Source organism: Aythya ferina (assembly GCF_964211825.1).
Source record: "Aythya ferina genome assembly, chromosome: 8".
NCBI lineage: Eukaryota > Metazoa > Chordata > Aves > Anseriformes > Anatidae > Aythya > Aythya ferina.
This window is the reverse complement of record NC_140304.1, coordinates 11,921,612-11,945,468: the sequence shown is the minus strand read 5'-3', so window position 1 is coordinate 11,945,468 and position 23,857 is coordinate 11,921,612. Positions and strand designations below refer to the sequence as shown.

The 23,857-nt window shown below is 51.9% G+C and overlaps 1 protein-coding gene across 1 annotated transcript in view; it reads left to right on the top strand.

Moving 5' to 3' along the window:
- LOC311440495 (uncharacterized protein) overlaps positions 1–23,857 on the top strand; it is a gene marked incomplete at its 5' end in the record, with an annotated part of 47,718 nt that overhangs the window by 6,021 nt on the left and 17,840 nt on the right. Inside the window, 2 exons of the mRNA XM_084527496.1 lie at positions 2,415–2,567; positions 11,635–11,734. Coding sequence (XP_084383622.1) covers positions 2,415–2,567; positions 11,635–11,734 — 253 coding nt within the window. The remainder of the gene's footprint in view (positions 1–2,414; positions 2,568–11,634; positions 11,735–23,857) is intronic.

Sequence of the window (23,857 nt, the reverse complement as noted above, 5' to 3'; positions counted from 1 at the left end):
TAGATACGTCCCTTCTGGCCAGGATAAGACGTTATAACAAAGAGAGTAGTAACCGAATGGGAAATACCTGTAGTGTCCTCCACAAGGATGAGAAATGGAGCTGCACAGTCCGTTGGACTCGGGTTGCTGGAGGAAGAAAGGGCAGCTGTGGGGAGATGGATGCGCTCACTTTCTGCTGTCCTGTTGCATGGCATATAATTGCTTTATGGCCCTCTGCTGTTCCAGAACCGCTTTGATACCGCTGCCCAGATCAAATTTTCTGAAGAACATTTGAAAACAGATCGTAGCCTTTGGCCTGAAATTCATCACCTGTGGAAACTTTTGCAAACAACTCTGACACCTGGAGAGTGGGTGGGGAAAGGCTGCGATATTGGCCAAATGAAACTTTCGATTCTTTTTCCAGTGGGTAAATGCAGTTGCTGGAACAAAGTATTTCCTGATTTGAGTGGGAAACAACTCAGAGTTGTTCTCATGTTGAAAGTACAGCGTTTTCTGTTTTTTCTTTGCCTTGGAAGGCCCAATTATGCTGGTGAAAGAGGAAAATTTGCCTCTAATTCCATGCCTGTAAAATGGGAAAAACACCATTCAGCACAGCTCCTGGAAAGTGTGCAGGCTGTCCTGAGGTCCTGCTGGGAACAGGGTGAGGAACTTCCTGGAGCGCAAAATAAAGGCCAGCAGTGATGAGATGCTCAATTTTCTGTGTGAGGAGAATAATCTGTGGTGAACTGCCCCTCTTACCACGGGGGATAGAATAATGCTAGACCACTACCCTGAGAGATGGTAGGGTGGCTTTTTAGGTGCTGCAGCCACCTGGAGAGACAGGAGAGATCCTCTGAGCGTTACACTGGCAGGTGTCTGGGTCAGGGCTTCCACTGCAGGTGGAATTTACATAATTTATTTGATCTGCCGAGGCTTTGTTCAGTGTTGGCTGCGTAAAGGCAGTTCAGCACGTGCTCTCTGCTGGCACGCCTTGTGCTTCCCTAGCTCTGGGCTTTTTCTGAAATGGCCCAGCACTGGGGATTTAAGTGCAGTGCAAAACTTTGCAGACGTGAGGTTTGTTTGCAAGACACGGATGCATTTCCACATCCTGTCTCGTGGATTCCCGAACAAAGATGTTTACAGGAGGGAAAAAAAAAAAGCGCTAATGCTGTACGAGGAGGGGGGAAAGTATAATGTATTCTTAAAATGTTTATATGTCAGCAAAATGCCTGCAAACCATTCAATAGATTAATCCTGTAGCTGGCCTAAAAGGAATGGATTTCTAGCCATAACTGAGATTGGGAAAAATTGATTTCCATGTTCTTGTTGACTGAATGAGATAAAAACAACTGCCTTGGTGCTCATTACCTGGCCAAGTATTCAGATCTCTGCTGCAGAGCTGCAGTCGGTTTGAATACTAGACCAGTGCAGCCCAAGGCTGATGAAAAGGGGCTTCTCAGGAACCAAATCTTAAACCTTTCTCCTGCTGGAAATGGGACTGGCAGTGCTAAAATACCTCGTGGCTTTGTATAGATGTCTGGCCAGGTGCTTTGGTCTTTCAGCCAGAACCACCGAGGCACTTCTGATAATCAAAAATGTGAGTGGGGAAAGGACCTGGGTTAATTTTTCCACTTCAGAGAGCTGCTGCTAGAGATGATGCATGCCTTGCCACCTGGAGTCTGGCTATTAATTCAAGCTCTTGAACAATGTCTTAAACTCTTTGGGATAACTACTGCTCCTTGGCACTCAAAGCCGTCCGTCACAGTCGGATTTGGAAGAGGGGAATAGTGGTTGGCCAGCACTGCTGGTGGAAGTCCTTACACTGTGCTTAGGTGGTGTAGAGCTTATACCATCCAGGGGACCTCTCTGAAGTTATTTCCTCTAAATATAAAAATCTCACTTCAAAAAGAAGGAGTTTAAGGTGTGTGCTCAGGACCTATTCAGGGAGAGTATGTGCAATTTCAGTGCTAAGCAGCTCTTAACAGGGGGAGTAATGAGCTCACATCATGTTTTAGGTTGGAAATGCTTGTTGCTTTCCCAGCCTCTGACAAAAGTTCCCCAAAAAGATGGGAGAAAACGTGCTGGCCTGCTTTTTTCCCAAGTTTTGGCGCTGTGTAGGAGGGCTGACCGGCCCAGGGCAGGACGTGGACCAGTTGTGACAGCAGGGTGGCTCTGGCTTGGCAGGATGTGGCTGGTGTCATGGTGTGAAGGAGCTCCTGTACTCACAGCTGCAGAGCTCTGCAGTGCAAGAGATGCCACCTAGGAAGTACTTTGCATCTTATTTGTTCACAAATGAGCAGTGAGCGGGGTTTTTGCAGTTAAGCCGAGTGTCCAGTGCACCAGTTTTGATTAATCAGACTCTAGGCATGACCGGAGACTGGGAGTGCTCAGCATGGCCTAATCGGTTTCCCATTTCTGTCTTGTTTTAAGTACAGCTGGAACTGTCTGTGAAAATCAACCCAACCATCTCTTCAAACACTTGGGACCAAGGGCGATCTTCGAGGCTTCATTATTACACCGTTTCAGGAGCCTTCCTCTCCCCCGGGGCTGGCTCTGCTCGGAGCGCTCTCACGCAGGAAGCAGGAGAGGTAAGCAATACAAACTCGATTTGAGGTCTGGCAAATCCAGACAAATGCCTCTCAGATCCCCAGTTCCTCGCGCTGTGGATTAGCCCATGTGAAATGGTAAATCCCCGTCCTAAAATTCCTCGGGCAAACTGGGATTCGTGGCAGTTGTTGACTGCCTGCAAACAGATCACTTGATAACTCTCCACATTATTGACATAACTCTAAAAATGCGCTGCAAAAGTGTAAATAATAAATGTGTAGTATCTGCAGCGGAGCAAGTAAACACCGCCTGATGTTGTCTGATATTTCGCTGGCAAGGTGTCCTCAGCGATGCTCCAGCAGAATAATTTTCCAAACGAGTGGCTTGCGTGACAGGTGGATGTGCTGAGCTAATGCAGCCGCTGCATCCGGGAGAGGAGGTGCGTGGGGCCGGCGTGGTTTTGTGCTGGAGGCGGCAGCGAGCAGAGCGCCGCAGGGAGGTGTGAGAAAGCGCCTGGCAAGTGTGCCCTAGTCTCGCTGACACGGGCCTGTTGCTAAAAGCTTTCTTCCTGTGTGGTGGGGATATATCCGCTTCTGAGGCCGAGCGACACGCTGATTAATAATTCACGCTGGCAGCATCGACTGGTGGGAGCTAATCTGAGAACACCTCAGCAAAAGCCCTTTGTGCCTTTGCCCTGGGTGAAGAAGCGGCCTTCCTGCCCAGGTGCCGGGGTCAGAAGACTGTCTCCTGCCAGCGAGGTGGCTGCTGGTACGTAGCCAAATCCTTCCAAGCCTACCAGCCAAGGCTTTGCTCCTTGTTACCCAGAGCGTGCTCCGTTCTGCTGCTTTCTGGGCTGTCTCCAGGTGGCCAGAGCCCCAGGCTGCTAAAGAGCAGCTTCTGCTGTAGCTCGTAACAGCTGGACTTGTGTCCCTGCTGCCCCAGAGATGCTGGGATCTGAAATCCTCCTGTGACAGGATGCTCTCTGGAGTCAAATGCTGGCTGGCTGATCCTCTGCAGTCACTCTTCTGGCACATTGCTCTGTGTAGGCACTATCTGCATTCTTCCTGGGCTTTGTGAGGTAGGAGAGCAGAGGTCTTCCTTCCTTGACCATGCGGAGACAACAGAAAGTCTCTGAAATTTCCTTGGCGTCTGAACACTCTGGGGTTGTACAATAACAGCCTGTGGTGCCTGCATTCATGGGTGGCAGGCAGAGAGCAGTGATATGTCCAGGAATCCTGGGGAAACGGTCGAGCCCCCCTACCCAAAGCTGCCTTTCCCTTCTCCTTGTCCTGGCGCAACATTGCAGTGATTTTCCAAATAAGATGTAAACGGAGCTGATGGATTTTTGCAAGCATTAGGCTCTGTAGCACTGTTAACAAGAACAGGGATGTTAACCTTGGATCCCTGCCCAAATTGAAATGGATATAATCTCTAAATGGCTAATACCAAAATGAAATCCACTTACAAGGGAATGTTTGTTCCTTTCTCCCCTGCAGCGCTGATGTGTTGAGCGCTGAGGGGACCAGCGAGCTGTGGGTGGATGAATTTCATCTCGGCTGGATGAAATGTCTGGGTGCCACCGCCCCTGGAACGGGGTCGTGCTGCCATCCAGCTCCGTGGGACAGGGCACCAGGCTGGAGGAAGGAACACCAGGCTGTTCCTCTGCCCACCCTGGCCTGGGGAAGTGGCTTTTTTCCTGGGGGCTGTGGTTAAAAGGAGCCTAGGGGACTGCCCGCCATGAGGAAAGGCTGTGAGCCAGGAGTTTGGGGAATGGCAGTGCCTCAGTGCAGCTTTACTTCCCTCTTGTGCGTGGAATTTGGGTTCCTCCATCACCCAGGGGCCGTGTGGGGGCATAGTTTGAAGGTGCAGAGCTGCGATTCAGCCTGTCTTAATGTCTGGGTAAAATCTGTGCCTGTGCCAAACGCTTGTGTGGGCTGTGGTCCTGTGAAAAACACTCTTAGGGGTGCTGTGGCAGATATTAGCCACTGGGCCACTGAAAAAAAACATGGATTTCCATGCCACAGCGCTGCCACGTGCAGCAGGCACGGGGTGGTAAGTGAATGCAGCGCCGTGCAGCTTGTGTGCCTGCGTGTGATGTGGCAGAACGAGCTGGGTGTCTGCTCCAGCTCCTCAAACACTCGCTGCTGGGCTCCGGGGGCTGGCAGCGTGCCGGGCACTGCGGGATCTCGCCGTCGTGGCCACCCAGCAGGACCACACCAAGGCCCGGGAAGCTGCTTGCAACTTCAGCATCTGCAACCACTTGCTCTAGCTAATGCAAATGTTGCTTTGGAGATGCTGAGAGGTTTTTTTTTTTTTTTTTCCCCCCTCTTAAAAAGAGCATATGTTCTCACTACTAACAAGCAGGTTTGCGAAGAGTCTATTTTTAAGATGATTACAGGGTATCAGTAGCTGTTCCAGTGTCAACTGTCGGTTTTGTTTCCTTGTCGGCAGTAAACTGTTGGCAGGTTTGTGCACCAGAGGTTTACTCCTTCCCAGCTGTAATTGCACAGCACAGAAATTATCACTTGCTCTGTGCCTGCCTCTGCTGCTTTCTCCCTCTGAGCCTGCTGTTCGCAAGCAGCTCCTCCACATGCTTTCTATCCAGCGAAGAGCTGTGTCGTGGCATCTCCTGCTGGCAAAAGGCAAGGCCTGGGTAGCTCTAACAGCAGAGAGGAGAGGAGATGAGGCTTTATAATACACGTGGCGGTGCATCCCATGTTGTTCCACAGGGAAGGAGCTCAGAACCCAGCTCCTCTCCTGGTAAGCTGAGCAAAAAGGGTGTTTGTTTTATTTTCCAGGCTGGCAGTTTTCCCCCTGTGTGTCCGTGCTGATACCCAGCCCCAGCTGGGATCTTTGGGGTGCTGAGCACAGGTTTTGGGGTGGCTGCTCTCCTCGAGCTGCTGTCAGGTACTGGCAAATCGCTCAGTTATTCCGTGCCCTGGGTCCCCGTTTGACTGGCAGGGCAAACAGCACGGTCAGCCTCCGCAAGGCTTTTTTTCTCCAGATGGCCACAGAGAATTGGAAGTCCTCCGCTGCTTTGGTGAAAGAGGCTGTGAAGTGCTGCTGCCGCTGCAGAAGCTCCCTGCTGCAGGGCACTGAGCGCTGACTCGCGCCATCCCCTTCGTCCTGCTGCCACCGCCGGACCTGCACTGACTTATGGGGAGGAAACAAATCGGATCCTTGATGGAGAATTAAGGAAATGGCACTGTAAACGTCTGCATCCTTTCTTTTCTTTTATTTTTTTTAAGAGTCTAAATAACCCCGTGATTTGTGACAGCAGTTCTGCACACAAAGAGGTGACGAGGGAGCGCAGTGGCGGTGTGAAGCGCCAGCCACTGGCAGGATGGCTCAGAAGTCCCTTTCCTTACCCCGCAGGACACGTCTGGTAGGAAACGGCCACTTGGAGCACCCTTGCTCCCTCTCCCTCGACACAGTGGGCGGCCAGCACTGCGAGGAGGCTGCGAGGCCTGCTCCCTGTCCTTGGCACACCTCTGCCTTCAGACTCAGCCTTCTCCCCCCCTTGTCCCCCACGCCGAAAGTTTCCGAGTGCCACGGAAGCGATGGGAGAGAAACAATTGTTGTGTTTCCCAGGCTGACACCTCCCGCTGAGCAGCCTTCCCTGCAGGAACGGCAGTCCTCCCGCGTTACTCTGGGGACACGATGCCTCGGTGCTGATGGGACCAGACAGGATCCGTCACTGTGCTGATGCGTCTCCTCCACAAAATATCCTCAATGACACCAGTGGCTGAGAAACAAGGAACAAAGAACAAACAAACAAACAAAAAATATCTGCTCCGTTTGCTTCCCTCCGGTCATCTCTTGTCAGCCAAATCTGGAGAGGGAACTGTGTGTGGGCTTCGGCTTGGGTTTGGGGATTCTGCTGGGGTTGCGAAATGGGTTGGCTTTTTTCACGTGGGACCAAGAAGCCTCGCGGGCCAGAACATCGCTTTGGCTGGACTGTGTGCATGCATTGATCTGTGCTTGTTTTTAGCTTGTTTTTAGAGTATAGGATCCTCTGGTGCCATAGTGAGTCCCCTGCGGTGGGACAGAGGAGATTGGGTGTGGGGCTGGGTATTTTTCATGCTACAGCATGTGGCCGCAGAAGGAAAGTCCTCAGAAAGACCTTGCCAAGGTCGTGTGAGTCTGCCTCTGTGCCCCAAGGCAAGATCAACTCTACCTATGTCGTTTCTGCACTAATCTGTTTTCAAAGACCCTTAGGGATAGAGGTTATTCAACCTCTTCCTGGGCTTCTAACAAGAAAAACACAACAGGCAAGAAGTGTGGCTTCCTCCCCCCTTGATGTCTGACCTAAATCTTCCTTGCCTCAGTATTTACCCTGCCGTTGCTGTTCTCTGTGAGAAAACCATTCCCTTCCTGTTCCTAGCTGCCTGTTTGAAGGCTGCTGCGGTGTCTCGCCTCGCTGCTGCTCGTGGATCAATGAAAACCCACTGGGATGGCTGTGCTCCTGTGCAACAGATGTGTCACCTCTGGGCTCGCTCTTTGCAAACATCCATTTTTGTCTCTAAACAGGGTGTCCAGAACAACAGAGCTGTGATGAAAATCAGCCCTGTACAGTAAGGTCCTGAAATGTTCTTATTTGAATAAGACTCATGGAGAACCTCGCCCAGTTGAGGATGCTGACATTAAACCTTCAAGCCTTTGAGAACAGCATATCCTGTTCGATTGGGCAAGATTTCTCCCAGGTGTGCTTTTTGTTTTGAAGTAGGATAGCAGGATTTTCCCCCCTTTATATGGACAGCTGCTTCTGTTTTCTAGCTTCAGCAGTCAAGGTGCTTTAAACTTTTAAGTTTTGAAGTTGGGTGGCTTAATGCTCGTGAAGCAGTCTAGGCTGTTCAGCTTTGTAAGATTTAAGACTGACTTTCTGGTTTTGTGTCCTGAATGTAGTAGGAAGGCTCTCTTTGCTTTGCCTGGAAGTCATTTCACACTTAAACCGGTCCCTACTGAGAAGGTGAATTGCTGGCTTGACTCTCCCTTCACTGAAGTTGCACCAGCTGTGAGTTGTGTGCTCTCTGACAGCCTCTTCTTGTGCGTGACAGCGTTATTTTGGGACCTGCCCTGATGGCCATTTTGAGTGGCAGCGCTTCAAGGTGTGCTGGAAGTACCTGTTGGTGGAGAGCAGGGAGGAGAAGAGGCCAAAGGAAGGTTGGGAGCCCTGCTGCAGGAACTGGCAGGGCATTTGGCTGAGGAAAGGAGACTACCAGGGACAGCACAGCCAGCCTAGAGTCAAACAAATTATGTCAGGATAGCTGGACTTAAAATCCTGCAAGATAAAGTCTTTCTGGCCTCGTAGGCCAGCCGCAGGTAAGCCACTTTTTTGGGACTTCAAGGAAAGATTGTGAAGAACTGGCTGCGCAAAACAAAACGTGTCTTAACCTGGAACATAAAACACCCAGTTCTGTAAAAATACTCTGGTCTGAGTAGCTGAAGGCCTGGAACTCAGCTTGACAAATCAATAACCTGTAGCTTTGACTAATTATGCAATAAGGCCGCCGCTCCCTTCCACGGGGAGGCACGAAGCAGGTCAGAAACTCCACACACCAGTACAGCGACAGCAGAGCTTCCAGCAAAAGCACTGGCTGCGGTCCCTGGGCAGCCCTGCTTAGGGAAGAAATACATCCACAGGCACCAGTCCTCCTGCCTGCTGCTGGGACCGCTCGCCAGCGATGACATCTCAAATATGTTTTAATAACCAGCGGCTGTTAATAAGCCCTAGCTCCTCCGCCGGCTTTAGATGCATCTCTTTAAGTTTAAACAGGATTAGATAAGGTAGGGAGATTATTAAATACCCAAATGAACATTAAGCAGATATATTGGAGGCTTAACAACTCTGCAGCAGATTGTTAAATTGCTCTAAATATTTCCCTGCTAGTCTGGGGGTATTTAATTAAAACAACCCCTCTAGTCCTCCGTAATGTGCCTAGCAGGCCTGCGAGCCCCGCGTAGGGCGGGACCCTAATTGGCAGCGTTACCGCCAAGCTGAGCTCTGCTCGAGGACAATTAAAAAAAACAAGAGCCCCCCCTCCCCTCCCCACCCCAGCAACCACCCCGAGCCCCTCTAATTAGCGTGAGAAATGACGACAAAACAACTCCGAGTGTCTCCAGTGACAGGTGCACAAATAACAAGGCTGATGAAAGATTTTGCAATTAAGATTGCGCTATGAAGATTAATGGGATATTTTCATAAACTGATGTAAGATTGCCTATAACCCAGTCGCCTTCACGTAGCTCCATCTCCTTCTGCCCAACCCTTCCATAGCTTTTTATTTTTTCCCCCCGTTTTCCCACCCTACACAAGCTTTTCCTGGTTTGTGTGGGGTTTTTTGTCCCCAGCCCTGGTTTCATGTTCCTGATGTTTCTGAGCGTTTTTCTTCTCTTCCTTAGGCTGGTGTTGTCCAAACCTGCTCCGTTTTAACTTGCTGGGTGGGGGTGTCCCCATTGCAGGGTAGTGGATGAGGTGTAGGTATTTCCAAGCTCTGCTGCTGCTCCTGGTGTTGCTGCACTGTGCAAGAGGAACTGGGGCTTGTCGTGTTGTCTTTCTAGCTTGGTTTTCCAAGCTGGTGACGTTCCTGCCATTTTGCTGGGCGATTACTTCCCCATTGATTTACTTTTTGGGTTTCTCTGGAGCCATTTGACAGTTTTCCAAGGATGGTCTTGGAAACAATCACGGTCATGGTCTCAAGTTCCTACCAACTGCCTGGAAACACCTGGCTGGGTAGCACTGGGGGGCGTTTAGCACCCCGTAGGAGCAGGATGTGCGGCGTGCCATCGACCTTTATCACCACCCCAGGGACCCAGCTGTGCAGGTCTGCCCCTAGCACCACGCATGCGCATCGTTTTCCGAGGTCATGCTGTTGGGAAGAGGCACAGGCAGCGTTTCCCCTGAGCATACCAGGGGTCCTGGTAGCCCAGATCGACTGTGCTATGAGAAGTTTGATAGGAAGCATTAAACTGATAAAGAATTACACCGAGAGCTGGGCCAGACCCCCTTCCTCATGCACTATTTGAAGATGCACCCACTGCCCAGCCCCGCGCCGTTCCCAGAGAGGTTTGCCCGTTGCTGCTGTCATTGCTACTTCATTATTCCTAATTGCCTGCTACTCTCGATATCTCCAAGCCAGGCTATTACACAGGGAATTTACATTTTTAATCTAGTGAGAGCAGTGATTGGACACACAGCCTCCGGCCCTGCTTTCCTTCCTCGCTCAATTGCCGCGCTGCACCAGGTTTGATGTCCGGCTTTGCAGACTGTCTGCTCTTGCTGCCTGCCCCCCTCTCTCTCTCTTGCTTTTCCTTCCTGACCTCGTCCTCAGCCCAGCCAGGGGCTTTGTGCTGTGACTTTTCCTGCAAGACCTCGGAGGGCAGGATCTGCTCCATCACTGCTCGCTTTTTCCACTGCCTTGCGTGTGTCTTATGGTGTGCTAGAAGAGATGCCTGCCCAAATGGGCAGCCCCTGGACTACCCAGAGCCCTCTCACCAGCTGGACCAGCTGCATGTTTCAGCCACTTCTCTGTGTGCAGAGGGTGCCGTGCACTCCACGCTCTGGTGCCCTTTTTATAGGGTCCACGTGAAAAAAAAACCCAGACCAGCAAAAGGCAGAGGGATGCCAGGCTGAAGGAAGAGGTTGCTGGTGACACAGAAATGTAGCTTTTCCTGAGCCCGGTCTCTGTCTGACAACGTTCCACTCACCGAAGCAAACAAGCCAAAATGAGGTCTTTCTGTCTCTTGTCCGTGAGCCTTTTTGACTTGATATCTCATTGTCTCCGCTTTTCTTTTAATTGCTCAGCTGTTGTCCTATTAGTGTCATTGCTTGGCACAGCACAGGGCTTGTAGCTGAAATATTCTGGCTGTGTTATGTGGGGTGTCAGCCTGGATAAATACAGCGGTGCTTCCCGTTCTCACTCATCTCCTTTCCCTCCTCTTCCCCAGCACCACGATGCTGCAAACAGCTGACAAAGTTAAAGCTGCCAGAGACTTCCCGGGCTCCTTGCTGACTCTTCTGTCCTGCGACGTCCCCTGGTGTGTCAGCTCCTGGCAGAAAGCTCGTTAGCTGGCTCCATAACGAGCCTGCGTTGGGGGAAGTCTCAACCTCGTTAGATTCTTGCCCGGACCACCAACACCCTCTGAGTGGCTAGTGTGCTGCAGTGGCCCTGGCAGCCAGGTAGCTTGCCTTTTTCTCTCTGCTCTTGGTGTCCTGGTGCTGCTGGGTGTGTAGGGCGAGGAAGGGAAGGCAGCGGGGTTCAGATGTCCTAGCAAAGGATCACCCAGTCCCTACAGGACAAGGGAGCAGGACGTGATGTGTGTGAGGCTTTCCCTGGGGGAAGCTCTTTTTGCTTTAAATGAAAAGCTTGCCTGAAACAAAAGATGCAGTTCTGAGGGTGCCCAAATTATTCAGCAAACCCCAAAGTCTTTATTGCCTGACCCAGAGCCCTGGCAGGCCTCTCTCCTCGTTTTCTTTGCTGGGAGTTAAGTGCACAGTGGCCAAGTGACGCCAGCGGGGGGGATGCCAGTTTTTGTCTGAGGCAACTGAGCCGTGACCTTCTGCCAAGGAGAAAATACCACTTGTCCTGGAGTTTGGGGGTAAAGGGGAGCTGCGTGCCTCTGAAATAAAGATCGCTGAGTACACGGGGCTGAGCAAAATGCTCTTCCTTGGGGTTTGTTTCTTGGCAGTGCGACTGCTGCTCTGGGTTTGTGTTGTGTGTCTTGTAGGGGAAGGCATGAGGCTCCTGGGGGGCTCCCATCACAGCCCTTCGCTCCTGTTCCTAAGCCTTGTGTTCATAAACATCTGTGGCATTGCCAAGTCCATTGCTGCAGACCTCTTCCCGTGTCTCCCAGGGGCTCCCCAAGGTGGTAGAGGCTTTGTGCTACCACCAAACATCTCTTTAGGCTTTGGTCAGGCTCCCCGGACCATCAGCCTGGCCAGCAGGTCTCTTCCACGCCTGGTCTGGTGTCTGCCCTGCTGTGTGTGCACAGCTCCGTGCTCTGCCTCACCAGTGCTCCTCGGTGTCCTGGACTACGAAGCCCTCTGCTCCACGGCTGTCCCATCCCCTGTGCCTCGTGTCCCTCTACCTCTTTCTCCTTCCTTCTCAGGCCGAGGTTGCTCAGGCTGCTCGTCTCACACGGAGAGCACCACAGGGAGGACGAGGGCTCAGCAGGTGACCGGACTTCGCCGCCAACTCTGCACCACAGGGTAGGAAATGGCTCTTGCCAAAAGCTGCACTAAAATGCTTTCCTGTGTCCTGGAAGAAGCACAGATGGTGCCAAGCTGAGGCTGCCAAAGAGCAAGTCCTGTTGTCCTCGTCACCCGTGGTTCTGCTGTGACCTCTGTCATTTGCTCCCCCTTTGCCTTGGAGAGCTTAGAGGAATGTGGTTGTGCCTCCCTGCTCTGTAGAGAGCTGGGGGCTCCAAATAGACACGTGCTGACCCAAAAGGCTCCCATTCTGTCAGGGGATGCAACAGTACAGCCTCAGGGATCCCTTCTGCATGTACAGCCTGGATGAGACAGGTCCTGAGGAGCAAGCAGGATGTGGTCCTGCCAGGAAAGATGCTTTGAAACGAGCAAACACGTGGGCAGGGTGAGGATTTGTGTTGTAGGGCAGATTTAATTCCTGGTATTTTATAGCCTGGGAGCCTGACTTGTACAGATGTGTTTTTACTATCCCCTCCCATCTTAATAGCTATTTTATAAATATTATTACGAAGAAGTCTTGGTGGTAATGCTAAAGTAAAGCTGGGCTTTGTTTTATCTGAATAGTGCTTGCTTCCAGCTTGGGATAAGGGCTGTAACACCACAGAAAGAAGCTGAGCTGGAACAAAAGGAAATCTATTCATTAACTTAAATCGTAGTAATTTTAGCATGACCCAAGAGGAGCCTGGTGAATCTAACCCTCTATTTTCCCACATCCATCCTAGCAAGTGCCTTTCTTTCTAGCTGAGGTTTGAGAGCTGACTCACTTCTAGACTGGAGTGAAATCTGGGGTGGATTTTTCTTCTATAAGATTAAAGCCGACGCTGTTACAATTGCAGTGGAAAGAGAAATGATTGTCATTGTCGATTTTGATGTGTAAAGGCTGAATTTAAGCTGTCCACTTACCAGTTGCCTAGTTATCAGATTTATTTTTGTTACGCTTAGTTACAGATCTCTGTAGTTGCTGCTGCCCGCCCTGGGTGGGAATCGGTGCTTGATCCCTCCTAACGTTAGCGACTGTCTTTTAGGGACACGGCCTTGGGTTTTGTGGGGAGGATGAGAGGTCAAACCAGGCTTGCTGAGACTGTTTGGGGCAGGTAATGGCCAGGTAAGGAGTCCTGGCTCCTGGCCTCTTGTGGTGTGAGCAGCCTTTCTAAGAGACCCTGGACCTTTTCACCACCAAGGGTCAAAGGCAGAGCTCAACTTCCCTTGGCAGGTTTTTATTGTAGGGTTGTAGGTTGTTTTTTTCCTATTTTGCAGAAGCAGCCACAGATTTAAGAGGTGAGTGGAACATCTCGGAAGGAGAGAAGGGGGATCTCTGGGGGCAGAGGGATGCAGGATGTCACAGGTCCCTCTGCTTTTTGCCTGCTTTCTTCATCTCAGTCTCCCAGTCTGTAAAATGGGGGTAAGGAGGTTGATTACTTATGTAAGAGCTACTGGCATGCAATATTTTGCGAAGGCTCTGAAAAACCTTCTGGATGGCGAAGCACAATGGGAGCACAGACAGCCTCATCACTCAGACAGCAAACTCCTACGTGTGAAAACGTGAGCCGGGAGTTTGACGTATCTGCTACCCAAATGCTAGCAGGTGATGAGCAGATGGGGCCGCCGGGCGCTTGTCTGAGGTCTGTCTGAGCAGAAGGCGGAGGGGGAGTGGGGATCCGAGCGCCGGGGATGGTTTTTTTTTTTTTTCCTTTTTGTGTGTTGTCGATAGCTGACACGTGGTTCTCACCAAACGTGTAAAAATAGAAGCCGTTGGCTTCCGTGGGGCCGTGGCACGGCGCTGCGTTATCTGGGCGGTTAGATGTCACGCTCTCCCGGTTATTTATAGGCAGCAGGCAAAGCCTGGGAGAAGGACGGGAGCTGCAAAACGTGGGAGGCCTTTCTCCTGGTGGTTTTGGGCCACGGTGGTGCCTGCTGGGCTGCGAGGAGCAGGGCAGGGCAGCTCGCCCCTCTCACTCTGCTCTCCGAACGAGCAGAGGGGGAGGCTCTTCCCCAGGGCTTCTCCTGATGCTATCTCCATCAATTCTGCAGGGACCAGAGTTGGGAGGGGGAAATCAGACTTCGGAGGGGCTCACTGTCACGGTTTGGGTTTAAGGAGTGGGATTCTGCTTTTCTTTGGGCAAGCTGGTGGAGCAGCACGTGTAGCAGAAGGTTGTGTCTTGCTGCACAGATAGGTTAGCGTGTACCAGAAGGTTATGTCTTGCTGCAGTTGGAGTCCTTTATCTGATGGCTTCTCTCTGCACCCTGCATGGTTCCAGTCTTCTTTCACTGTGCAACCTCCCGTGCATTTATTCTTGAAATCCCAGCACCGTCCTGGTGATGTTAGGGAACTGGGTATCGAGAGGAACGGCTTTGAAACACACAACCCCAAAATGAGGTCGCCACCACAGTTTATTCTCTTTTCCTGAGGCCTCGGAGCTGTGCATGTGCCTGAGCTTTTGCTCCTCTGCCCCAGAGCATCCTCAGGAGGAGCTGGCGGCACGCAAAGAGCCAAAACACACGGGCTGTGCTCACAAATCCATCCTTGAGCTTGTGGGGAGTCAAACAGTGAGACATGGGTGGCTGGGGGGATTGTTCCCCTCCAGACTGCACCCTCCCTTTCCATCCTCAAGGCAGCATTTAGTGGCAGTTTGTGAGCTGGGGGGAAATAGATGCCTGCTGGTAACGTGCCGGAGGGGCCAGCACACCTGGTGGTGGCTGGAGGAGGAGGCGAGTGATTACAGCCAAAGAGGTCGTAGAGCGCCGTAATCCCGAACAGCAACATTATGATTCATCATTCCTGATGTAATGTCATCTGTTTAATAAAGCTGTAATTCACCCCGTGCTCGCTTTTAATGGGGCTATTTAAGTAATGGCGTTGGGTTTTCTCCTTCCCAACCTCCCCCCACACCCATACTAAGTAGGGCTTGGACGGAGCACTTGAAAAGAGCTATTGGAGTTGAAGACTTTTTTTTTTATATTTACAATATCTTTCAGGTCGCAGCTGAATGGGGCATTATTTATGTCAAATCGCTACTTTCCCTGAAATATGGGGAGAAGGAAAGCCAACAGCTGGATATGGTAATGAGTAAATAAACCATGTGTCTCTTTAATGATAGGGACATGAATTTGTGCCGCATGGGGAAATGGCCGCTGATAAGATGTCTGGCTGGAGCTGACCACAGAGCAAGGGCACCCCAAAATTTATGTTACCCTTGGCAGCTTGCTGGGAAGAACGATGCTCGGATGTTGCAGGGGTGGAACGGGGCTGGATCAGGGCTGGCTTCGCCGTCTGCTCCCTGCGGGGTGTGGGCCACGTGCAGGCACAGCAGCACTTGCTACCTCTGGCTCGGGGGTACAGGGGGATAATTCCCGTGAAAACTGGGATCCCGAAGCTGTGGTTTCTGTGGTTGTGGTTCTCAAACTCAAGGCCAGAGGAGGGTTGCTTAAAAGCAGAATCCAAAGGGGTCGTTTTGGAAAGAGGAGGTGGCAATGGGAGTTCTGGTGGCTGAGGATCCCTCTGGCTGCGTGCTGGACAGACAGATCCTGTATCAGAGCAGATCCACCATGGGGTAAGCGTTGAGACACAGCCACGTGGGCCTGTTTCTCTTGAAGCCCCTTATGCCTGGCTCTCAAATAAATAGGATTTGCCAGTGTGGATGGATAGCTTCAGATGTACTCCTCTCTTCTTGACAGTGGCCACGAGCAGATGCTTTGGGGGTGGGAAGGACCAACCCCTCCCCGTGTGCCCACCTGGCTTTTAGCAGCTCTTGATGGAGGGACTTCCCGAAATAAAGGAGTCTCTTAATGTCAAAACCAGACTTGGCTTCCTGCACGAGAATCATTTAACCTTTGGAAATTCATTTGTATGTATTCACCGTGCAGTTGGTTTATTGGAAAGCAACAAGCCATCCCTGCCCTCTGCTATAGTCCTTCTGAAAGAGAACCAGGTCTGAAACTTGTTACGGCTTCTTCTAATGTGCTTTGAGACTTTAAGCTGTTAAAATTTGCACCGTGCCACCCCCAGGCTGTGTGGCTGGGAGGCACACACAAAGGCCAAACGTGCTTTGTTGAGATCCTGCTGTTTTGTCCAGACTCTTATTTTTTGCCCATTTGAGCGAGCGAGGTCATTGGTTTTTAAAAAGTCACAAAATAAAAATAACCCAAACCCCTCACGGTTCTCGTGGCTAGCTGCACTTTGTGTTTCTCCCCAGGCTTTGGACATAAACAACAGGGAGTTCCCAGCTCTCTCTCCTCTTATCGCACCAGGAGTAAGAAAGGAAACTATTAAGGAAACTTGGAGAGGGGGAAAAAAAAAAAAAGGAGCCCTAAAATACCCCATGCTTAAAGCAGTTTCTACTTGTGTCCCATCCGGAGGCCATGAATCACGGTGGGATTAGGAGGCAGCCAGGAAAGGCGAGGAGAGGAGGGGGGGCCCTGGCCCGGGAGCACGGTGGCACATCACGGGCTGGGCGTCCCGTGCGGCTCCCGTGGGGGCTGCATCCTGTTTGCAGCGTGGGATCTGGTGCTGCGAGGCCCTGAAAGGAAGGTCGGGGCCGTGCGAGGACACTTGGCCTCTCAGGCAGGCTGCGGAGGTGAGAGGATGCCTGGAGGAAGGGCACGGGGTGCGCGGCGCCTGGGGACGGCGCGGCTGGGGCAGGGCCTGGCTCTGCCCTTCCCTTCCCTTCCCTTCCTTCCTCCTGCCGGTCCTCACCTGCAGGATGGGGATCGTGGCTCTCAGTCCCTTTTAGAGGACTTCAGGACTGAAGCACTCGATGGCTGAGCCCTTGGGTAGGTGTTGACTGTTGGCACTTTCCCTGGGGACATCCAGGACACCTGCACCGATGCCAGGTGCCACCCAACTCCTCCTGGTGTCTTGGTTTGTGCTGGCCTTCCTCCCTCCAAGCCCATATAAGCATGAATGCCTTTTGTGTGGTGAGGGGAAATCATTTCTGCCTGCTTTTTATGTCTTCATGGTCACCCAAGGAGCCCTCGCAGCAAGCTACCCGCCTTGTGCTCCCGTGGCTTCGAGCGCGTTGCAGGTGGGAACTGGAAGCGGAACATCTCCCCTAAACCAAACACCAAAAATCACATCTCGTGAGATCCGTGGGTAAATCATAACGTCGTCCGCCAGGTCAGCGGAGAAGGATAAACCTGCCACTTAGAGCTGTTCGAGGCAATAAAAAGGGCCTGGAAAGACAAGCCCCATGTTGCCAGGCAGGCCCAGGAGCGTGGCATCGCTGTGTGCCGGGGGCTCCCCGCCTTCCCGGGAGGCTGGAAGGGGTTAAGGCTGGAGCCGAGTGCTCGGCTTGCTCTGTATTATGTCCAGGTGGCATGACGTGTGAACAGACGAAAGATAAAAATCGCAGCGGATAAAATCACAGAGGAAATGGCTCTGTCTGAGCCCGGATCACGACGCCTTGCGCTGACCCCGCAACCTGAGCTCCATCAGTCAAGTTGTCCTTCCCTTGACTTCTCACCCCCTGCTCTGCTGCTGCCGCTGCTCCATAAAGAAGGAGGCTGGCGGGAGGAGGGGAGACGCGGCTCAGCCTGATGACTAAGAGGGGCTGAGGACACGGGTCAAGTTCTTTCTGCTGGAGTCTGGAAGAGAAAGCTGTGAGTGCTCTACCAGACCCCGATATTAAACCATCTTCCCCCAAAAAAAGGAGCGATGAGGAACCGGGAGGCGAGCAGCCATCCTGCCTGGGCTGGAGGTGGTGGAGCAGAGCCAGGCTGCTGGCACAGAGCAGCAGCAAGGTTTTGGAGCCGTAAGGTGCATGGCTCATCTCTTTGCTGCTCTCCCTTTCGGTCCATCCCAGCCTGGAGGTGAGGGCTGGCCACGCGCCCTCGTGCAAGGGCATCCCTGTGCCCTCCGTGCACGAGAAACCAAAGCCCTCGAAGACGTCCTCAGCTCTTCCCCGTGGGCATCTCAGGGGGGAATGAAAATCCTCATTCTCCTTGTTTATCCGGCACAGGTGGCACTGGTGACAGGAACGAAGCGTGCCACCGCAGCTGGGGGAAGAGGTGCGCTCGGAGCTGGATCGCGCCGCGCTCAGAGCAGCGATGTTTGCCGCAAGGGCTGGAGGACGCTGGAATTTGCTCCCTCTGCCTGATCCAAAAGAGCCTCTGATGCTGGGGAAGGCCTTCTGGGCTCGCTGCAGAAGACATCTGTTTTACGGGGTTTGTAGGACTGGGCTCAGCTCAGCCTTCCCAGAACCGGGAAGGGCTGGGGAGAGGTTCCCAGCAGTAGCTGGCCGAGTTCCCCCGCTGTAATTATCTCCTGCAGTCCTGGGATTCGAGAGCGTTACCAATGACACTCGGCTAGGGCAGTACGAAGGGGAAGGGAATTTTTAGGTGGCTGGGCTGTAAGCTGCCCCACGCATTTAAAACATATATGAAAGATGGGATTTGCCCTCTAGATCCCTGTATATTGTAGTCTAGCTTAACTCAGCCTGGTTTGATTAAAATTGACCTGGGGCTCATGGTGGAAGAGAAAGGCTCGTGGTGCCCTTTCCCTCCTGGAGAATTACTCCCCTGAGACCTGAGGGCAGTTGACCATCTCCTGCTTTATCACGGCTTGCTTGGAAGGCCGTGCAGTGGCAACGACAGGTGAGCACCTTCAGACCCAGGCATGACCTGGTACAAGGAGGATCCACGCGTCCTTTAAAAACCGATGTAGAGCTCAATGAATTTCAGGGAGGGTGCCTCTCCTTGCTGTAAGGAAGGGCAGGGTGTGGGGAAGGGGTGCAGAAGTGTGTGTTGGTTAGAAAACGAGCTGCTGTGCTGTTCGACAGCACGGGTAGCAAGAGCAAGCGGGCTCCGAAAACTCAAGCAGTGGTTGAGAAGACTGGAGACCAGCTCCACGTCCTGACCCCGAGGGAGCAGTAACCTGACCTAACTTTTGGAGCACGATGCTGGTCTGTGCACTGCTCTGTGCGGATCGGGCAGCTGCATTTTGGGCTCCTGGCAGGCTCTGTAGATCATCTCGCGCTCAGCGAGCAGATGGGGAAGCCTGTCTGCACGTGTGTCTGCTCCTGGAGAGGCTGGAGAGCATCACCACTTCTCCTCCCCGGGGAAGGCAGCTCCGTGGCACGACCTCCCACCTGGGGAAATGAGATCAGCAAATGACTCCTAAGTAGCGTGTCCATCACTGTCAAATTGACCATGGATGTCAAGCGTGAATCGGCTGTCCCCGCAGCGCGGCCGGAGCCAGCCCCTTAGCTGGCTGAGTCAAGCTGTGCTGACTCCCCGTGATAGCATTTTAATGTGAGGGATGACAGGGGCCTCCCAGTTAATGCGCGCGGAGAGGTGACAGTTTTGAATGTCAGCCAAAGTGGAAGGCCTGCCTGGAATTTTGCAGGGAGGGAAGAGGCCGGGCATGAAACCAGCACAGGCGAACGCCGCTGCCGGCATCCTGGTGGTGCTGATGCCTTGCGCTCCCCAGAGCAGCCACCCGAGAGGTTTCCTCCACCCCAGTCTCGAAGGATGACCCACCACGTCGCACCCAGCTCTTCCCAGGAGTTTCTTCAAGGTCTGCAAGGAAGGACTCCAGCCTGGAGCTCCCCGCTGCCCTCCTTGGAGGACGCCTGGGAGGTGGAAATGCTGATAGAAACCCCGTGCTGCTCTGGGCCACGCGGATGATAGGAGGTGGAGATAAGGTGGGAGCTGGGCTGGTGCCTGCCTGCCCTTACTCAGAGTGATCGTTGGGGGTATGGAGATCAGGCCTGGCCCTCGGGAGCTTGGCTGGCTGCCTGAACAGCCCCAAGGAAGGCACTCCTGGTGATTAAAATCTGATGGTGAAGAGCATCCGAGCAATTCCTAAGCACCTTGGTCATTAGAGGGAGAAGAAATCCCCTGATGCTCATCATGTAGATAACAAAATAGCCAGTCCAGATCAGCCCAGCCCTAAAGAGCATGTGGTCCTGTCCCCCTCCTCATGCCAGGCAGCTCGCCTTGCCGTGCCTCAGTTTCCCTCCCCTCGATGGAAGAAAAATCATCATTTCTTCACGGAGAAACGTTGGGAGAGAATAAATGGCTCCGGGGCTACAAGGTGCCCGAAGCCTGCAGGTGGGAGGCAGTCCTGAAAGGAGCCGAAAGCGGTGACAAGATACTGCACGCGGCCAGGAGCGAGGCTGGATTTATGAAAGAAAAAATGAGGGAGACGTCTGTGGTCAGCTTGATAAATCGTCTCCCCCTCGAAGCTGTATTTCCGTGTTATTGTTCGCCTGCAGTGGGATCTTGACAAACTCTCCTCGGGCTCCGGGGCTAATTGCTGAGTTCACCAAGTTGCAGCTCTTCCGTGCTGTCGTCTGAGCTGGGGCTGGGCTGAGCCGGCTGCGGGCCAGGAAACAGGAGCGGGACTTTTTGGAAACACAGGACAGGACGGCACCAAAGGCCGGGCTGAGACAGCGTTAGCACCCCGGGCAGCAAATTCTGGCTGTCCTTATCTCAAGGGATTCACCTCTAGCTCCTGCAGGTATGGGGACGAGGAGATGATGGAGGCTTCGCCCACCTCGTGCTTGAACACAGTCCCAACTGGCTTTTGTCGCTGGATATTGAGAGCTGCAGGACAGCCCCAAAACACTGCAGATTTTGTCTCAAAACAGCCCCAAATTCCTCACAGGTGTGTTGAATTTACATTCTATGTTAAAAAAAAAAAGTCCAAAGTAAAACCAGAAATTAGCTGTGCACCACCCAGCTCTCAGCACCCTGGTTTAGGTTGGTGTTGGCTGTTTCTCTGACCACGGGAAGTCAGGCTGGTTCGAGGTGGATGCAGAAATAAAATGGTATCGGTGCTGAGTGGGAAAAGCCTGCTTCAAATAAGGGCACGCATACATCTAAAGTGGATTTCGAATTTCCCATTTCAATAATGCTGCCTTAGATGGCTGGGCTTTGAAGTGGAGAAATGCTGGGCTTTGTTCAGCTCTTTCTTCTTTTTCCTCGGCAGCGCTTTGACCTCTGGGTCTCTCCTGGCTTTGACCTTCGCTCTTTTCCAGCGAGACAGCCTTGGAGGAATGCTGCAATTTGCAGGCTCTTCATCCCGATACGTCAACCGCCAGGCTTGCATATCCTGAATTACTGACCCGTGTTGTCCAAGCCCCTGCTCGTCTGCGCTGCTCTTGGCTTCATGCCTCTGTCTCCGGTAGTGCCGCAGGACCCCGGTAAGCTTGGGGTTTGGCCATCTCCTGTGGACCCAGCGCCCAGGCAGCTTTCTTTGCTGGTCCAATCTCACCTGGTGGTGGCATGGGAAGGAGCACAGGGAGGCTCTGACCCACGTGAAGCCCACTAAGGTCCACCAAGAAGGTGCCTCTCATCAGCTCGTGGCTTTTGCTAGAGGGCGACTTGCCAGCAGTCCCCACCGCCACGCAGAGCCCCGGTTTTCCTTCCCACCAGCTCATTTTGCACCCAATTTGGAGTCAGCGTGAGCTCCCAAAGAACGTGGGAGAAGACCTACATAGGCTGAGCTCCCGCTTGCTGCCTCCTCCACCAAAACCTGGGACCCGAGAGCGTTTGTTCCCCTCGGGCTGGGGCCAAGAGCTAACGCAGGGGAGAGATGTGTGCGGTCGTTTATCCTCCTCGTCGACAGATGGGATCCGACAGCTTCTTCCCTTATGCAGTCACAGACTCCACAGCTTGCATCTTTTCCCCTTTTCTGCCAGGAATAACTTTGGGGGAGGGAGGGCTTTAAAAAATGTTTCATTAATGCTTCTGGAAGTGTTTGGTGTGTGAAATACAAGAGCTATTTACAGTAACTTCTTCAGTGAACCCTGCAAAACAGGAATAATTTTGCAGCGTGCAAATTCCGCAGCCTTTTACTGTTTGGCTTTTATTTATTTTTTTGATGGCTTCTATGTTTTAAAGTTACGGCCTCAGGCTTTAGAAACCCGGTGTCTTTTTGGGCCAGGTGAATTATGAATCAGCCTTGAACTCCCTTCGGAGCCCTGAGTATTAATGTGTCCGTGCTGCGGGGGGTTAGGGACTTAACCGGCGGGTTCAGCAGGGAGCAGAGAGGGGACTCGAGGTCTCCAAGCGTTTAAAGCAGGCCACTATATTCTTGCCCTGCTAGACAGATGGGAGACAGTGAGGCCCGTGGACCTTGGAGAAATTAATGGGGCCCTCTGCAAAAACATCCCCTGCTCGGGGATGAAATGCTGTGGGGCTGCTCTTCTTTGTCCCTCGCCCTTAAAGCTGTCGCCTCCTGCCCTCATCCCAATTTTCTGTGCTCCTTAACTTATTGAGTTACCTGCAGATCCTGAGCTTCTGGAAAAATAGATTTGCTGATGTCACAGCCCTTCTCCCCAGCGTCCCGAGACTTCTTCCTCCTGCCTCCCCAGGCAGCCCTGCTGGCTTCGGGGTAGGATTTGCAATTTGTTGGTTTGTTGCCCTACAGTTGAGCGTGGCTCCTTGGCGAGTGTGAATCTTACAGATTTGTCCAGCTTCAAGAGAAAAAACAGTATTGGAGGATTGAAAGCCAAAAGGAAACCCAGCATTTCATTGTGGCTAATTAACAGATTTTTGATAGGAGACCAGCACTGATATCTTTGCTGATATTTAGCAATAAGTGCTGTCGCTGAAATGCCTCCTTTGAAATATAATTTTAATTGAATTTGAAGCAGGAAGAATTTCGAGGTGCAGAAAGCTGAACTGCTCGGCTCCGAGAAATATTGCAGGTAGACATTTTGGTTTTGCAGAATTAAAACACTTCAGTGTGAGGAGCCTTCAGTCTGAAGGAGTCAGGAGCGATTTGAGAAGCATTTTGATGTTACCGAATTTGCATTTCTCCCTGGTTAGACACGCAGCCGGTGTGTGTGTGTGGCGCTGGAACACTTTTACCTGCTTCCACAGCAGATGAGTAGGTCACGCAGTCCTTTGATGAAAAGCCTGAGAATTTAAATAGACAAACTGGCAAGTTGTTTCATCTCTGGGTACTTTTGCCTGCCAGTGAAAGAATAATTTCTCACTTGCCCAGCTCGGTCTTTGACCAAGCCAAGAACTGAGGCTGGGTCTTCCGAGTCCTTGTCCGGTGTCCCATGACAAGATCCCTGTCTTTCCTCTTTGTTTGTGCTTTGTGATTAATCGCCCGAGTCTGCTGATATTATTTCTGTTCTGCTCCCTGACTGTATGAGTTGAAATTTTATAAACAGGCCATAGCAAATGCATGTGACATACAAAAATATGGGTATTCATCAAAGTAGCACAGCTGCTCCCGAAACAATGGTGCTAAGGAAGCCCATTCATACTAATTACAGTGCCACAAAGAATTGTGTTGCTAAATTTGCTGGCAGGTCCAAAAGATGTTTTGGCTTGACCTGAAGCAGTCTCTTTTGGGGAAGAAAATTTTGGCGAGTTGAAACGTTTTCATTTAACTCTAGAAGAAACATTTTGCTTTAAATCCCAAGGATTTGCTTTAAATAGAAATGAGAAGGTGGGCACTTTTGTTTTTTAAGTTGGAGTGGAACTTCTCCTTTTTCAGGAAAAAAAGCCCTTCACCACTGTTTGCTGAAACGGAATAAGTAGGTGACCTGTTTTAATGGGGCTGGGATGGTATTTTTGGCTTCTCCCAGATCTCAGCTCTTCAGCTGCTGAAGGCTCGCCTGATCCTCCTGCAGTCGCTCAGGACAAACACCCAGCAGGGAGGCTGGAGCTCGGAGGCTGCTCACCCTCTCGCTGCTCTGCTTTGCTTCCAGCCCCAAATGCTGAGCAGGTAACCCTGGTGCTGCGGGGAGGGCAGGGGAAATTCCTCTCCTACATGACACCGAGCCCCAAGGAAACTGGACGTAATTACCCTCCACTTCTTAGCATTTCCACGCACAACTCTGGTGGCACTCCAAGCAGACACTAATATTTTCCGTTCTGAAAATAAATGATTTTACTAAACGGGGACGTTCTGTTTAGAAAATCTGGAAATGCGTAATTGAGGTATCCAGCCCATTCCCCTTTTTGCCTTGTAATTATTGTTTGTTCATTATCACCCCGACTGACTTCTGCCACCCACTCGAGTTTGACTTTGCCCCACAAATCTGTCAAAATAGAGACACACATCCACCTTGCAAATTGCTAGTACGACAGAGGGAACAAACTTCCCTTTTCTCTCAGATGAATCAATTTTCAACATAATTTCACAATCGTGCAGTAGGTAGAATG